Source organism: Myxocyprinus asiaticus, chromosome 4 (genome assembly GCF_019703515.2).
Source record: "Myxocyprinus asiaticus isolate MX2 ecotype Aquarium Trade chromosome 4, UBuf_Myxa_2, whole genome shotgun sequence".
In the NCBI taxonomy this organism is placed as follows: domain Eukaryota; kingdom Metazoa; phylum Chordata; class Actinopteri; order Cypriniformes; family Catostomidae; genus Myxocyprinus; species Myxocyprinus asiaticus.
In genome coordinates, this window is record NC_059347.1 from 137,464 (window position 1) to 154,361 (window position 16,898).

The 16,898-nt window shown below is 45.5% G+C and overlaps 1 protein-coding gene and 1 pseudogene across 2 annotated transcripts in view; one reads left to right on the forward strand and one right to left on the reverse strand.

The window, feature by feature from the left end:
• LOC127440202 (NACHT, LRR and PYD domains-containing protein 12-like) overlaps window positions 1-4,062 on the forward strand; it is a 46,676-nt gene extending 42,614 nt beyond the window's left edge. Inside the window, exons 9-10 of one of the 2 annotated variants that reach the window (XM_051696665.1) lie at window positions 50-139; window positions 2,810-4,062. In XM_051696665.1, the coding sequence (XP_051552625.1) occupies window positions 50-139; window positions 2,810-2,856 (137 nt within the window). In that variant the 3' untranslated portion in view covers window positions 2,857-4,062. Of the gene's footprint in view, window positions 1-49; window positions 677-2,809 lie in introns of those variants that run through there. The other variant, XM_051696664.1, reaches the window with a different exon arrangement.
• A 2,656-nt stretch (window positions 4,063-6,718) lies between these two features.
• Window positions 6,719-16,898, reverse strand: part of LOC127435276 (protein NLRC3-like) — a 431,316-nt pseudogene continuing 421,136 nt past the window's right edge.

Consider the following 16,898-nt stretch of genomic DNA (forward strand, 5'->3'; position numbering starts at 1 on the left):
GGTTTAGTGATTGTTGTGTTATAAGTGTTTTTTCTCTTCTTGTGTTCAGATGTCTGTGATCTCACACTGGATTCAAACACAGCACACACTGAACTCATTCTGTCTGAGGGGAACAGGAAGGTGACACGTGCGAGAAAGTGTAAGCTATATCTTTATCATCCAGAGAGATTTGATTGGCATCATCAGGTTCTGTGTAGAGAGAGTCTGACTGGACGCTGTTACTGGGAGACTCAATGGAGTGGAGGTGCTGGTATATCAGTGTCATATAAAGGAATCAGCAGGAAAGGAAAGAGTTATGACTGTTGGTTTGGATTCAGTGTAAACTCCTGGAGTCTGTGGTGCTCTGATTATGGATTCACTGTCTATCACAATAATAACAGAACTGACATACGTCCCCCTTCACACGACTGTAAGAGAGTAGGAGTGTATGTGGACTGTCTGGCCGGCATTCTGTCCTTCTACAGCGTCTCTGACACACACACACTCACACACTTACACACATTCATCACCACATTCACTCAACCCCTCTATGCTGGATTTACAATATTTTATCCTGATTCCTCAGTGCGTCTGTGTGAAATTGAACATCAGAGACACACACACACAACTGGGTGAGTGAAATATACTCACTATATCTCACATCAACATCAACACCAACTCCAAACTCTTTCTAGAATCATTTCAGGGTTTCTGCGGGTCTTAAAAACTCTTAATTCACCCTTCCACAATTAAAGCAATAGTTCACCCAAAAATGAAAATGTGCTGATAATTTACTCACCCTCAGGCCATCCAAGATGTATCTGAGTTTCTTTCTTCATCAAAACAGAATTTAAGATTTTTAGGATTTCATTTCAGGCCTCCTCTTTTAAACAATGCAAATGAATGTACTCCATTTTTTGACGGTCCAAAATGCATATTTAGGGTGCATCAAAATAATCCACACGACTCCAGTCAACAAATAAAGTTCTTCTGAACCCAAAGGTCTAATTATTTTTAGAAACAAAACAATACTTAAATACTTTTTTAACTACAAATGTTCACTTCCATACATCTCTGTGACACGCGCTCATTAGAGGGATGACGTAAGCTCGTTGGTAAGGTCACGCGTCACGTGGAGGAGGCAGGAAGCACGTCATTGTTTACAAGAGAAGGAGCACTGTACAAAAGTTTAATTGTCTTTGCTGTAGATTTGTATTTGTGTAAGTGTATTGTTCACAATGGTCGTTTGGTGTGTGTGTCCTGGATGCTTCAACCTTCAGAAACCCCAAAGAAAATGCACGGCAGGAAAAATATAAACTTTTCATCGATACATGATCATGAGCAATTGAAGCTCTGGCTTATCGCGCTGACCTGGATATCAGTACACCCCTAAATTCTCTCAAATATTGGAGGGTGTGCAGTGAACATTTTACCCCTGAGGATTTCAGACCATCGAAAGAAACAAAGGGTTGATATCTGAATTCATCGGCTGTGCCCCTGAATTGTTGTAATTGTCACGCCTCCCTCGGGCTCTGCACCTCCCTCAGCGCTCCGCTCCTCATCACCCGATTTCTAATTCACCGCACCTGCACTCAATTCACTCGTGCATCACTGCCTGCATAAATAACTCACCTTCATGCCACTACACTGTCAATTCTCACACAAAGGACTCTAGTTTGACCGCGCTGCTCTCACGCAGTGTTTATTTATCTGTCTGTATTTGCTCTTGATTTTTGTCGATATCTGTTTAGTGTTTACTCTGCTGTTTCGCCAGATACCTCTTCTTCAGTTTGTGAAGCTTCTCTTCTGTGTGGTATCACCTGTACCATTGATCTCACTGTGTAAACACTGTAAATCCTGTGAATCTCAGTAAACTCTCTCACACTTGGTTTCACTAACTACAACTTGTGTGGCTTTAATTCCTGACAGTCATATAGCCTATATATTTCTGCTAAAGAAAAAGCACCAGTAGATAATGCAATGGCATTGCTCCGAAATAAAGGATGGTTATTTACTGCAGTAATTTTTTTTTTTAAATAATTATTTTGATTTTTTATTTTTTTATTTATTTTATATTGTTTTGAAATTGTTTTGGACTGTTTTGGTTTGTGAACAGCACTTGGTCTGTGGTCTGTGCAAGTTTCTCTTGTAAACAATGACGCACTTCCTGACTCCTCCTCCACGTGACGCGTGACCTTACCAACAAGTTTACGTCATCCTTCTCATTAGCGCGCATCACAGAGATGTACGGAAGTGAACATTTGTAGTAAAAAAGTATATAAGTATTGTTTTGTTTCTAAAAATAATCAGACCTTTGGGTTCAGAAGAACTTTATTTGTCGACTGGAGTCATGTGGATTATTTTGATGCACCCTAAATATGCATTTTGGACCATCAAAAACTGGAGTACATTCACTTGCATTGTTTAAAGGAGGAGGCCTGAAATGAAATCCTAAAAGTCTTAAATTCTGTTTTGATGAAGAAAGAAACTCAGATACATCTTGGATGGCCTGAGGGTGAGTAAATTATCATCAAATTTTCATTTTTGGGTGAACTGTTCCTTTAAGAAGATCCCTGAAGTCGTTCCGAAAATAATTCACACACTCGCGTGTATGGGACAGTTTATTCCTGGTAATATGTCAACAACATGAAAGAACGGCTCGCACCTGTTTATTGCTGATTTGCACAGAAAGGGAACAATAAGAATGAGAAAAACAGCTGAAAATAATGAGACAGCGGGTAAAATTTATTTTCTAATATTTTTTTGTCTCCTGCCTCCCAATAAATGACTCTCCTTTTGCACTCTCTCCATTTCTGTTATTCATTTCTAGTCTCTGCTCATCGGGAGAGTGCACACCCCTGCCGACTCAACGTCTAGATTTCAAGCAGGTTTGATATCCATCGTAGCATCTAGGACTTGTCGGGCGTATCTTGGGAGTGTGCACACAACACGACATCGGTCGTGAGATCTATGACTTCTCGTCACGGGCCAAGACTAGCGCACACTCCACTACTCACTCGACTAGTCACTGACTCAAAACTTCAAAGCAGATGAGCATGAGTCGTGTAGTGTGCCCTAGGCTTCAGGCCCCTGAAGCTTTGACTATATGCTTTACCTCTAAATTAAGCATTAGCAATATGAAGTTTTTCCCTCTACAGTGCAAGTTCAGCCCCCTCTCCAGCTGCCGTGACCTGCAGGTTCCCATTGTAGTTTTATTTTTCACTGATATCACTAATGTTTCACTGGTTTAAGGAACATCTTAATGTGCCTAATTTGCTTTTAGCAGGTGTCTATGGGTAAACCTCCATTCTTTCCACAGGACTGTATACAAGTTTCATTAACGCTTTCTCTATGGTATCTTTCCAAGATTTTTTGTTTCCTCCAAATATAGCCCACAGATGGCAGGCATCATATGTATTCTCTCTACAGGCATGTTACACAAACAAACAACAAGAAACCAACCCTGTAGTTAGAAAAGATGCATTTTCCACTTCAGAAATTCCTGAAATCAGACCATTTATGCCCGCTGCTGAATAGGACACTCCAGGAGAGTTTTTAATAGCAGGAGAAATTTCACCAGTATATGCCTCATGCCAGAGTCCACTGTCCCTGAAGCATATTTTATTAACAAAACTGTTTTTATTCACCTGGCACCTTTTACAAAAATTATCCAGCTGGTACTTATGAAGAGAGTGTTATCAAGTCAGGCCTGAATCAGTTTTTGAGTTTTTAGCAAAAATAGATCTTAAAAGCCTTATACAGGTTTTAATCACTGTTCACGATTAGTTCACGTTGCTGTCTGTGCTCCCCGTGTCGTTGTGATTGGGTTTTGTCCAAATTTCTTCATTGCACACACCTAGACAATGTACTTCTAGGCCCTTTAAAAAGACTGTGACTGCTATGAAGGGGACTGCTCTTGGTGTCCTTTGGACCTTTTTCTTTGATGTTTATTTTGTGCACCCCCCCCCCCCACCACCTGCAGTACATTACATCTTTTTCCATGCATTCTGCTCTACACTACTGATTGTACTGAAAAACACACAACAAATGTTTTGTTAATTAAAGATCTTATGTTTTGTTAATAAATCCTTAAGTTACTTTTTGAAACTCATGTGTCCTTCCTTTGTTGCGGCCTTTGAGCCACAGGTTGTAACACACTATATCTTTTATTGTATTTAAACTGTTTATTTATTTATTTATTTATTTATTTGTGTTTTTATTTATTTGATTTTTTTTAATGCCTCTTGTAGTTGCTTAATCACAGCTGCTAGCATTTGTCAAAACTGCGAATGGTCAGGTCAGTCAGACTCCTTTAATAACACAGAAACCCTATCTGATTTAGTAATTAAAAGGCACTCACTCTCACCCCCAGTGGTTAAGATGGGTATGGGAGCTGAACACGCAGCAATCAAAGCAGAATTGGCCATGAACTGGGACCGCACTGCAGTAACAAATGCACTCAACACACTCGCACATTCTTCTTGAAATCATCACCCTCATGACGGATAGTTGTTTGAATGCCTAAAACAAGCCATGATAGCCAAATTCAACATGCCTCCCAAAATTAAATGTTCCCCTTGTTTTCTATTGGAGAAGAGTTAAATTAAATCTCTGCTCAACCCACAATTGTGGACAATAATAAATAGCTGGATATAAAATTCTGAATCTGTCCACATGAAATAATCTTTACTTTTCTTTACTTTAAGTCACACTTTGGCCCCATCAGTATTGCATAGGAATTAATCAGACTCATGACAAAAAAAAAATCATCAAAACTTGTATATCTCGCTTAAGGGGTGTGTCTTCATGGGGGCACCTGCGGACTCATCTATGTGACTAATTTTAATTCAGTTGTAAACAATTGAGAAGATCAAGACCTATTGAGGTGAGACAGGCCAATTCAAAATTTAAATTTAGTTTGTTATTATGGCATATGTGCCTCTAATGCTTTAAAAACAAAAGAACATCATATTCACTTAATGCACCATATATGTTTTTGTTAGAGGTCTGCATGAGCCTCAAGTTGAAGTCCTAACCCGACCCGTATCTGAGAATGTGTGACCTGACCATAACTGAACAGTATCACCAAATGTTAAGCCCAAACCCAACCCGAAATCACTTAGGCCACGTATACTACAAAGTTTCAGTAGTGACAACCACAATTAAATGCAGGAGTGAATCCCTTAAATTTTCATTCCATGAGTGTACGTAAATCAGGAGTGATAACCTTAGCAATGCTGCAGTGTCTTGCGCCTGTGAAGAATAAACATGAATGCCACTAGTTAAACTCATTTTGTGTTTGCTGGTTTTGAGCGAAGAGATTACAACCAGAGATGTTTTATCATCCTGCAGTGTTTAGCCATCAACAGAATTGCAGTGTTTTATTTATGCGCATCTATGCGGCTGTTTTTAAACAGCGCACACTCTCTCTGGACTACTTCAGGTTACCCCGAGACCGCAGGGCTGATGACAAAAACTACAGTGATGAGAGATGGTCTGGAATAAATGAATGAATGAAGATACATATCTCTGTTTGTGTGATTTGCAACAGGAGAAAACGGACACATCTCACACATGCTATTGTTCACATCTTTAACAACTAATTGTTCAGTTCGGTTCTGTACACACTGTGTAGAATTTATGAAAATGCTGTTGTCACTAACTGAATTTTTCAGGAGTTAATTTGGTTGTTTGATGTGGTTGTTACTGACAACCGTATTTAGCTGCAGTGTGTACGTGACCTTACTCTCTTTATAATTTTTTCTCCAAGCAAGTGAATTTGTTGCAATAGACCAATACTTTGGCAACGTCACTACCTATGTCACAGAAGAAAGTGGTGACAAAAAGACCAGCGTGAACAGTAAACACAACCTGTAGACCCAACAGTCCTGTAAAAGTTAGCGGTCACCTTTAAATGTCTGTTTAAACTAAATCTGGGCCTTTCTGTCAGATCACACACCCACCGACAGGATTGAAGGGAAAAGAGATCCAGCAATCTTGTTCAGTAAGAGAGTACGTTTCCAGAGTGAGACACTTTGTCATTCCACTGAAATATTTGGACCAAATTTTTTGACATTTATAGCGATATTAAGAGGAGCTAGTTAGCGCTAGCGGTCTAATCTGTCATATCTAATACAACAGTTTGCCTTCTGTCACCACTGACTGCACATGCACTGCTGCAATGTTTGTATACAATGGGATTGGTCAAACCCCATTATGGATTTTAATCTTGCTGCTAACAAGATCATAATTTATCATGTGCATGATAGTTATGTTCAAATAAAAAACTTAATATTAAATACATGAATGTTATATTATTTATACTATATTACAGTCAAAATACAACGTTGTAATAATGTTTTTTTTTTCATTAATTACACACATTAGCCCGACTCAATCTTGAAGTTGTACTTGAAAAACTGACCCGAACCCCACCTGATACCTGACAGTTTGCAGACCTCTAGTCTTTGTGGTTAAGTACAAACAGAGGATCGGATTTGTAGCGTACAGAGTCTGATCATTCACTTCAAACAGACAGAGGAACAGAATAATGATCTATCAGCTGAGAGACCTTCATCAACATCATCATGTATTGTGACCCTTGTATGCAGCACAAGTACACATAGAGCATCAGCACTGTATCATGTCACAGTCAACTGCAGGTAATCTCATTATCTTGTGTGATGACATTAATGAATATTCACAGAGCTTTTCTGCACTTCATCACAGCTGGTATCAGTCATCTTCTGCCCTCATTTGATGTGTTATATTTTTTCAGATCAAACTCATCCAGCATCTCCTCTGACATCTGAAGCATGTAGGCGATCGCTGAACATTGAGCAGGAGAGAGTTTCTCCTCTGTCCAGAGAGATTCAGGAGTTTGTGAAATCAGACTCAGAGTCTTATCGTTCATCTCCAGCAGACACAGGAACAGATTGATGGATCTGTCAGCTGAGAGACGTTCACCACGCTTGATTTTGTCTTTAATGTACTGTGTGATTTTCTTGATACTCTCTGCACTGTTCTCTGTGTGTATCAGTAGATCCTGTAAGAGTCTCTGATTGGACTCCAGTGAGATGCTTAACAGGAATCGCAGGAAAAGATCCAGCTGTCCATTTGCACTCTCAAGGGCTTTATCAACTGCTGCTGTTAGTAGATCATACAGAGAGTCAACATTGAGTCTGAGTCCAAGTCAAAGATTTCATCAGACCTGTACTTACCATATTCATAGTCAAAGTCAAAATAATTCTCCCACAGAAAGTCAGAGTCTGAGTCAAAGTAAGATTAATTCCCCCTCAGAAACATCTGCAGTGGTCCACTTTTCTTCATTAAATGTGAGTAAAACACAGCCAGAAACTCCTGAAAGCTCAGATGAATGAAGCTGTAGACTTTCCTCTGATGAATCACAGATTCCTCCTTAAAGATCTCAGTGCAGATCCCAGAATACACTGAGGCGTCAGTGACGTCTAGGCCGCTCTCTTTCAGGTCCTCCTCATAGAACATGACATTGCCCTTCATCAGCTGTTTGAAAGCCAGTTCAGCAAGTTTCACAATCACTTCTCTGTTTGACTGCAGGAGATTCTCTTCATACTTCTGATTCCTCACATTGATCTGAATGAGCAGGAAGTGGATGTACATTTAAGTCAGAGTTTTAGGGATTTCTGCACTGTCATCTTGTTTCAGGATGTTTTGAAGCAGAGCGGATGAGATCCAACAGAAGACTGATATGTGGCACATGATGTGGAGGCTTCTTGCTCTTCTAATGTGTGAGATGATTCTGCTGGCTTGATAATCATCACTGATTCTCTTCCTGAAATATTCCTCCTCCTGAGGATCATTATATCCCTGAATCTCTGTCACACGCTTGATGTATTTGGAGGGGATCTGAATGGCTGCTGCTGGTCTGGAGGTGATCCAGATGAGAGCAGAGGGAAGCAGTTCTACTTTGATGAGGTTTGACATCAACACACTCACTGATGAAGTCTTAGTCACATCAGAAACTTTCTTACTGTCTGAAAACTCCAGTTAAATTCTGCTTTCATCCATACCATCGAAGATGAACACAAGTTCCCTATCTGTCACTCACTCGACGTTGTGTCAATGTAATGACACTAGGTGTCACTCTTGGGAGCCTGAAACACCTCTGATCTTTTGAAAAAAGGCCAACGAGAATTGGCGAGTGGAATTTGCATGCCACTCCCCCGGACATACGGGTATAAAAGGAGCTGGTATGCAACAACTCATTCAGATTTTCTCTTCAGAGCTGAGTGGTTGCATTCAGTGCACTGAATGCAATTCCTCAAAAAAGAAAAAAAAAGAAAAATCACCTCGCTATAGACTGCTGGATTTGACAGTGTATTTCAGCGGCTTCTCCCCCTCTGTGCCTGTGCAGTGCAGAGAACACCCCTGGGTGCTTCGACAGAGCAAAAAAAAAAAAAAAGAGTATATTCTGAAAAGAGTATATTTTCCATTCATAAAAGAGTGGCACACACGGAAAGTCTTTTTAAAGAAGCCTTTCCATTTGTGTGTTATTCCTGGTTGTAGTCGTTATCTCTCCGCTTCCGATGGCCACGATCGCTGTCTTATGTGTTTGGGCACTGCCCACGTGGAGACATCATTCCTGGATGGATCATGTCCTCATTGCGAGAACATGACCATGGCAACGTTGCGGTCACAGCTTGCATTCATAAGAAAGCAAGCCACCCCAGCGGCACCCCGTCTCAGTCCTTCAACCTACTGGTATGAGGCCATGCTGGTTAGCGCTGGGGGCGATTTGGGGACCTCAATGGGACCACCTCTGCCGGGTATCCCTCCACGGACCTCCCATTCCCCAGAATGCTCGCTTTCCCTGATCGCATGCTCGGACAAGGTCACCGGCTCGTCTCAGGGCGGGTTCAACATCTCATTCGGTGTCCCGGAAGATGATGAGTTATCGAGCGCAGCGTAAGAGAGAGCGTCCGATCTGACGCTGAGGGATCAGCTGGGCTTCCTCCTTCGGGAATGGTCACCCATTTTCAGCTAGAGTGGAACCCTCCGCTCTCCCCTGAACCCTCGTAGCTCGACGATTGGTTCCTGGGCTCGGGGTGCCACTCACGGCCGTGCCCCACCCCCGTTCCTTTCTTCCCAGAAGTGCATGAGGAGCTGACAAGGTCGTGGGAGGCACCTTTTACTGCCCGGTCCCGATCTTTCAGCTCCCCCGCTCTCGCTACCCTTGATGGTGGAGTGGCCAGGGGGTATTTGGTGATCCCCCAGGTGGACAAGGCACTCGCGGTGCACTTGTGTCCGCAGAGCGCCACCACCTGGCACGGGCATCCGAAGCTCCTGTCCAAGGCCTGACGGCTAGAGCCTATGGTGCCGCTGGACAAGCCGCCTCCACCCTGCACGCCATGGCTCTCCTGCAAGTACACCAAGCCAAGGTGCTAAAAGAACTGCACCAGGGTAGTTCTGACCCGGGATTGATGCAGGAACTGCACTCGGCGTCCGGCCTCGCTCTCCGGGCGACAAAGGTCACAGCGCGGTCTCTCGGGCAGGTGATGTCCACTCTCATGGTCCAGGAGCGCCACCTCTGGCTCAACATGGTAGAGATGCGAGAGGCTGACAAGGCACGGTTCCTTGATGCTCCCATCTCCCAGGTTGGCCTGTTTGGCGACACTGTCGAGGACTTTGCCCAGCAGTTCTACCCAAGGGGGGAGGAGTTTTTACAAGCATGGCGACTGGAGCAGAGGGCCCTCTACTCAAGGAAGACGCAGTTTACCAAGAGGGAAACGTTTTTACGGAAGATAAAATACATGGGGTTACCTATGGGGAACCACCATATGTGGAGCACCAACCTCAGTACAGGGCCTTACCAGCACACATTCTGAGCCGGCAGCGAGTTTTTCTGCAAACTCAACTGCCACAGAGCTAAGGAGGAAGTCATCCAGGGATCACAGTCTGTGAACACTACTGGGAGTCAAGAGTGCACATCTTCCCCTCAAGAGAGGGGTAAGGCGCTATGTGCAAGTGGTACACCCGGCCAGCTGTCCCGGAATTTACCTGCTTGTGCCTGCCACTACACGGGATGAAACCAACTCAACCCGGAGATTGTAGAACCTTGCAAAGTGTTGGGAGTTGTCCAACCCGCTGCTCTGCAGATGTCTGCCAAAGAGGCGCCACTGGCCAGGGCCCAGGAGGCCGCCACACTCCTTGTAGAGCGGGCTCGTTACCCCGCAGGGGGTGGCACATCCTGAGCTTGATATGCCATAGCGATGGCGTCAATGACCCAGTGGGCGATCCTCTGTTTGGAGACAGCGCTTCCTTTCCGCTGTCCACCAAAGAAGACAAAGAGCTGCTCGGAGCTTCTAAAGCTCTGCGTGTGATCCAAATATATGCGTAAAGCTCGCACCGGATACAGCAACGCCAAGGCTAGGTCTGCCTCCTCCTGTGGCAGCGCTTGCAGGTTCACCATCTGATCCCTAAAAGGGGTCATGGGAACCTTGGGCACATAGCCCGGTCGGGGTCTCAGGATCACGTGAGAGTAACCCAGACCGAACTCCAGGCACGATTCTCTGACAGAGAACTCTTGCAGGTCCCCTACCCTCTTGATGGAAGTGAGTGCAGTCAGGAGGGCAGTCTTGAAAGAGAGTGCCTTAAGCTCAGCTGACTCCAAGGGCTCAAAGGGAGCTCCCCGTAGACCCTGAAGGACTACAAAGAGGTCCTGCGGGGGAACGAGGTGCGGTCTAGAGAGGTTCAACCTCCTAGCACCTCTCAAGAACCTGATGATCAAGTCGTGCTTCCCAAAGTACTTACCATCTACTGCATCGTGATGAGCCAAAATAGTGGCTACATACACCTTCAAGGTGGAGGGGGACAGCCACCCCTCCAACCTCTCCTGCAGGTAGGAAAGCACCAATCCAACTGCGCATCTATGGATGTCTTCCCATCAGGAAGAACACCACTTAGCGAAAAGACACCACTTCAAGGCATACAGGCGCCTCATAGAGGGAGCCTGAGTGATCGTGTCTACCACCGCGGGCAGTAGGCCACTTAAGTCCTCCGCATCCCATCCAAGGGCTAGAAGTGGAGATTCCAGAGGTCTGGTCGTGAGTGCCAGATGGTGCCCCGTCCCTGAGAAAGAAGGTCCTTCCTCAGGGTAACTCGCAGGGGGGGAGGGGCTGTCGCGAGGAGCGTGAGATCCGAGAACCATGTCTGGGTGGGCTAGTAGGGTGCTACTAGGATAACCTTCTCCCCATCCTCCCTGATCTTGCACAGGGTCTGTGTGAGTAGGCTCAATGGGGGAAACGCATACTTGCATAGTCCAGGGGGCCAGCTGTGTGCCAATGCGTCTATACCGAGAGGTGCCTCGGTCAGGGCGTACCAAAGCGGGCAGTGGGAGGATTCCAGGGAAGTAAACAGGTCTACCTGTGCTTGACTGAATTGACTCCAAATCAGCTGGACCACCTGAGGGTGGAGTTTCCACTCTCCCCTGAGGGTAACCTGACGTGACAGCGCATCTGCTGCAGTGTTGAGGTCGCCCGGGATGTAAGTGGCTCGTAGCTACTTGAGGCACTGCTGACTCCAGAGGAGGAGACGGCGGGCGAGTTGTGACATGCAATGGGAGTGTAGACCTCCTTGGCGGTTGATGTAAGCTACCATCGCTGTGTTGTCCGTCCGAACCAACACGTGCTTGCCTTGGATCAACGGCCGAAATCTCCGCAAGGCAAGCAGTACTGCCAACAACTCTAGGCAGTTGGTGTGCCAACGCAGCCGCGGGCCAGTCCAAGAACCGGCAGCTGTGTGCTCGTTGCATACGGCGCCCCAGGCCGTCTTGGAGGCATCTGTTGTAACTACGACGCGTCTGGAGACCTGCTCTAAGGGAACCCCTGCCCGTAGAAATGCCAGGTCGGTCCAAGGGCTGAAGAGGTGGTGACAAATCGGCGTGATGGCCACGCGATGTGTCCTGCGGTGCCATGGCCATCTCGGGACTCTGCTGAAGCAGTCTCATATGCATCAACCAGAGCGGTGTGGCCATCGCTGAGGATATGCCCCAGAAGCCTCTGAAAAAATTTCAGTGGAACCACTGTCCTCCGTAAAACGCCTTCAGACAGTACAGCACCGACTGAGCGCATTCGTTCATGAGATGTGCTGTCATCGAGACTGAGTCCAACTCCAGACCGAGAAAAGAGATGCTCTGAACCGGGGAGAGCTTGCTCTTTTCCCAGTTGACCTGAAGCCCCAGTCTGCTGAGGTGTCGAAGCACAAGGTCCCTGTGTGCGCATAGCAACTCTTGAGAGTGAGCTAAGATCAGCCAGTCGTCGAGATAGTTGAGAATGCAGATGCCCACTTCCCTTAGCGGGACAAGGGGCTGCCTCCGCGACTTTCGTGAAGACGCGAGGGGACAAGGACAGGCCGAAGGGGAGGACCTTGTACTGGTATGCCTGGCCTTTGAAGGCAAACCGCAGGAAGGGTCTGTGTTGAGGTAGTGGAAGTACGTGTCCTTCAGGTCTACCACCACAAACCAATCTAGATGTCGGACGCTCGCTAGAATGCGTTTTTGTGTCAGCATCTTGAACGGGAGTCTGTGCAAGGCCTGGTTCAGTACTCGCAGGTCCAAGATTGGTCGCAACCAACCACCTTTCTTTTGTACAATGAAGTAAGGGCTGTAGAACCCTTTCCTCATCTCGGCTGGAGGGACAGGCTCTTGCGCAGAAGGGTAGCGATCTCCGCACACAAGGTAGCAGCATTCTTGCCCTTCACCGATGTGAAGCGGATGCCGCTGAACCAAGGCGGGCGCCTGGTGAACTGAATTGCGTAGCCGAGTCGGATGGTCCGGGTCAGCCCTCACGTTGGGTTGGAAAGCACGAGCCACAAGTCCAAACTCCGGGCGAGGGGGACCAAGGGGATAATCATGTCGGAAGTACCGGTGGGTGGGGCCTTGTGGCGGGGCGGAGCACGAGGTTCCACGTCGAGGGGACTCGAGCCCCGTGGCCATGCTGTGTCGAGGGACATTGAAGCACTTACCTGGCTCCTGCCGCCCACCATGAGATTGGCCGAGGAGGGGGGAGGAGGAGTCTCGTCCCCGAGGTCCATCGGCACTAATCCCGTGTGGGGGTATTCGTGCCACAGCTGGTCAAGCAGGGGCGGGGTGTCCGCAGCTGGAGCACCAACCCTGCCAAAAAGGAAAGGTGGATGGCGGTCGTGATGCCAGCCATGCACACTGGACATGTGACCCAGGAAACAAGGAAACTGCAGACGGGGTGCGGGATCTTGAGCCGTGCCGGGGCAGGATGTGCTTTATAGCCTCCATCTGCTTCTTCACTGTCGAGAACTGCTGGGCAAAGTCTTCGACGGTGTCGCCAAACAGGCCAACCTGGGAGATGGGAGCATCAAGGAACCGTGCCTTGTCAGCCTCTCATATCTCTACCAAGTTGAGCCAGAGGTGGCGCTCCTGGACCATGAGAGTGGACATCGCCTGCCCGAGAGACCACGCTTCACGCGGTCGCCAAGCGCAGTTCCTGCATCAATCTCGGGTCAGAACTACCCTCGTGCAGTTCTTTTAATGCCTTTGCTTGGTGTACTTGCAGGAGAGCCATGGCGTGCAGGGTGGAGGCGGCTTGTCCAGCGGCACCGTAGGCTGAGACGACATAAACCTACAGGCCTTGGATGGGAGCTTCGGGCGCCCGTGCCAGGTGCTGGTGCTCTGCGGACACAAGTGCACCGCGAGTGCCTTTTCCACCTGGGGGGATCACCGAATACCCCCTTGCCGCTCCACCATCGAGGGTAGCGAGAGCGGGGGAGCTGAAAGATCGGGACTGGGCAGTAAAAGGTGCCTCCCACGACCTTGTCAGCTCCTCATGCACTTCCGGGAAGAAAGGAATGAGGGTGGGGCGCGGCCGTGAGCGGTGCCCCGAGCCCAGGAACCAGTCATCGAGCCGCGAGGGTTCAGGGGAGAGCGGAGGGTTCCACTCTAGCCCGACGCTCGCAGCCGACCGGGAAAGCATGTCCTTCATTTCCGCGTCAGCCTGGGCGACCATTCCCAGCCGAGGAAGCCCAGCCGAAGCCTCAGCATCAGACCGGACGAGCCAGACGAGATGTCGAACCCGCTCTGAGACGAGCCGGCGATCTCGTCCGAGCATGCGATCGGGGCAAGCGAGCATGCTGGGGAATGGGAGATCTGTGGGGGGATACCCGGCGGAGGTGGTCCTATTGAGGTCCCCAAATCACCCCCAGTGCTAACCAGTAAGGCCTTTTACCCATAGGTAGAAGGACCGAGGCGGGGAGCCACTGGGGTGGCTTGCTTTCTTACGAATGCAAGCCGCGACCGCAACGTTGCCATGGTCATGTTCTCGCAATAAGGACATGATCCATCCACGAACGATGCCTCCGTTTGGGCAGCACCCAGACATGTAAGCGATAGTGGCCATCGGAAACGGAGAGATAGCGACCGCAACCAAGAATAACACACAGACGGAAAGGCATCTTTAAAAAGATGTTCCGTGCATGCCACTCTTTTATGAATAGAAAATATGCTCTTTTAAGAATATACTCTTTTTCTTTTCTTTTTTTTTTGCTCTGCCGAAGCGCCCAGGGGCATTCTCTGCACTGCACAGGCACAGAGGAGGAGAAGCCACTGAAATGCACCGTCAAATCCAGCAGTCTTAAGCGAGGTGAGATTTTTTTTTCTTTTTTCTAGAGGAATTGTATTCAGTGCACTCCAGCTCCTTTTATACCTGTATTTCCAGGGGAGTGGCATGCAAATTCCACTCGCCAATTCTCATTGGCCTTTTTTCAAAAGATCAGAGGTGTTTTGGGCTCCCAAGAGTGACCCCTAGTGTGTGTCACTCACAGTGAGTGACAGATAGGGAACCCGCATTTATACAAAGTATCCCTAACATTCACTTAAAATCCCTATTAGTTGTGTAATGACATGTGATTATAATTTGAAGTGTTATTAATACAGTAGGAGTGCGCGGGGCACAAACTAATGCTTTTTGGTAAATAACAAATGTAATTCTTTAATATGAGCACAGAAGTCAATTTAATTTAAAGCCGGTTTATGGATAAATAAAAATGGTAAATAACTTCATTACAATATAATCTTTTGATCTCTGAATGGTGATATTTAGACAACATTATGCGAATACAAACAGGAAGTGTCTCATATCTTCTGCATGCATTGTGTGATTTAGATTAAAATTGAGTTGTATGTCTTTTCTTGGGAGGCTAATCACATGGATGTGGCTATTGTGGGTCACGGTCATAGTGCCACCAACTGGCAGCAGGAAGTGTGGCACTTACAACAGACTTTGAAAAAGTTCTCTTACATTTACCCCAACTGCTTAAATTGTTTAAACACTGCTGATGGAAAATTTTGTGAAGTTTATTATATGTATTTATTATTATTATTATTATTATTATTATTATTATTATTATTATTTTCAAGGTTTTCAGTACTTTTGGGGTACATAACATGCGTGAAAACTCTTGAAAGTTTGCACACACATCAGAGTCGCTGGCCATTAGGGCATGGCAAAATTACAGGTGGGGGTGTGCAGGGGGGGGAGGGCTATGTAGCACATAAGGCCCAAAAGGAAGTTGGCCATTTTGGATTGTTGAAAAATGCATACTCAGGAATTTAATATACTCCTCCCAGGGATTTTATGTTACAGGTACCAAATGTGGGCAACATCATGCAAAGACATTGACGATGCTAAAGTGCGAAGGGATTTTTGATATATCGAACGGTCTTGCCATGGTGAAGTGATACATTAATATCAAAAAATTGGAATAAGGAAATGTCTCATATCTTCTGTGTGCAGAAAATTAAAAAATCAAAATTTAGCCAAATGTTTGTCCTTGCAGACTGATCACATTTATGTGGCTATTGTGGGTCACGGTTGTAGCGCCACCAACTGGTGGAAGGAAGTGTGTCACTTTTAACAGACTTTGAAATATCCTTATTATGTTAACCTGAATTGCTTCAAAAAAATTTAGAATAATGTCAAGACAGTGCAGATTTAAAATTCTAAAGGGATTCTTGATATCTTAAATACTGTTGCCATGGCAGTGCATTAAATGTCATCATTCCTTTTTGTGCATATGCACATGTTTTGAGGTATTAGGCATGCTTGGTTTTTAAAGTTTATTGTTAATAAACATATGTCTTAATTTTTATATAAATAAAATATAATACAAATATCAACTGAAATGTAAAAATAATAGTAAACCATGTCGTAAATGAAATCCAGGTCTGAGTGGCAATTACAAGAAATGTCCAATAGAGGGAAGCCAAGCTCCATGAATGATTCCCAAAATAACACAGATGATATTTCATCTGGTGTCTAAAAAGGATCCCTCTTTTGTACATTATGCATATGAAGTATGTGTAACTACGTTCTTCAGTTAATTATATTTCTCATTTCATCTGATCTGTGTATGTTTTGATTGCCGATCTGGCGCTGAAATGTGTTAATTTGAATTTATGATAAATGTTGTTCTGGCTGTTATCAATGTCGTTTAGTGTCAGCAGTTTTTTTCTGCAGCTCGCGCTCTTTTCCAGGAAATAGACAGCGAAATATGTCCCCCATTGTGATTGCCTTCTCGGCCGTATTGTTTGTGTGTACGTAGAGTGTGTTTTGTCTTTATCTCTCTCTCTCTCTCTCTCTCTTAATCACTCTCAGAAGTGGGGTAGCAAGGCTATCTGATTGTTAATGTGGGAAAATCCAACATCTGTAAATCTGTATTTATTTCAATACCCACAGCTTTCACTTAAATGTATGTTATTTTTGTGTGCATTTTTATTTTTTATATGGTTGCTAACTGCATATTCAGTTATTATGCACTAAAATATTTACATGTAATTGCATTTAATATGTAATTAAAACAATTACATAGGTATATAATGATGATTTGTGAGTTTTAACTGCAAAACAGCCCCAAAA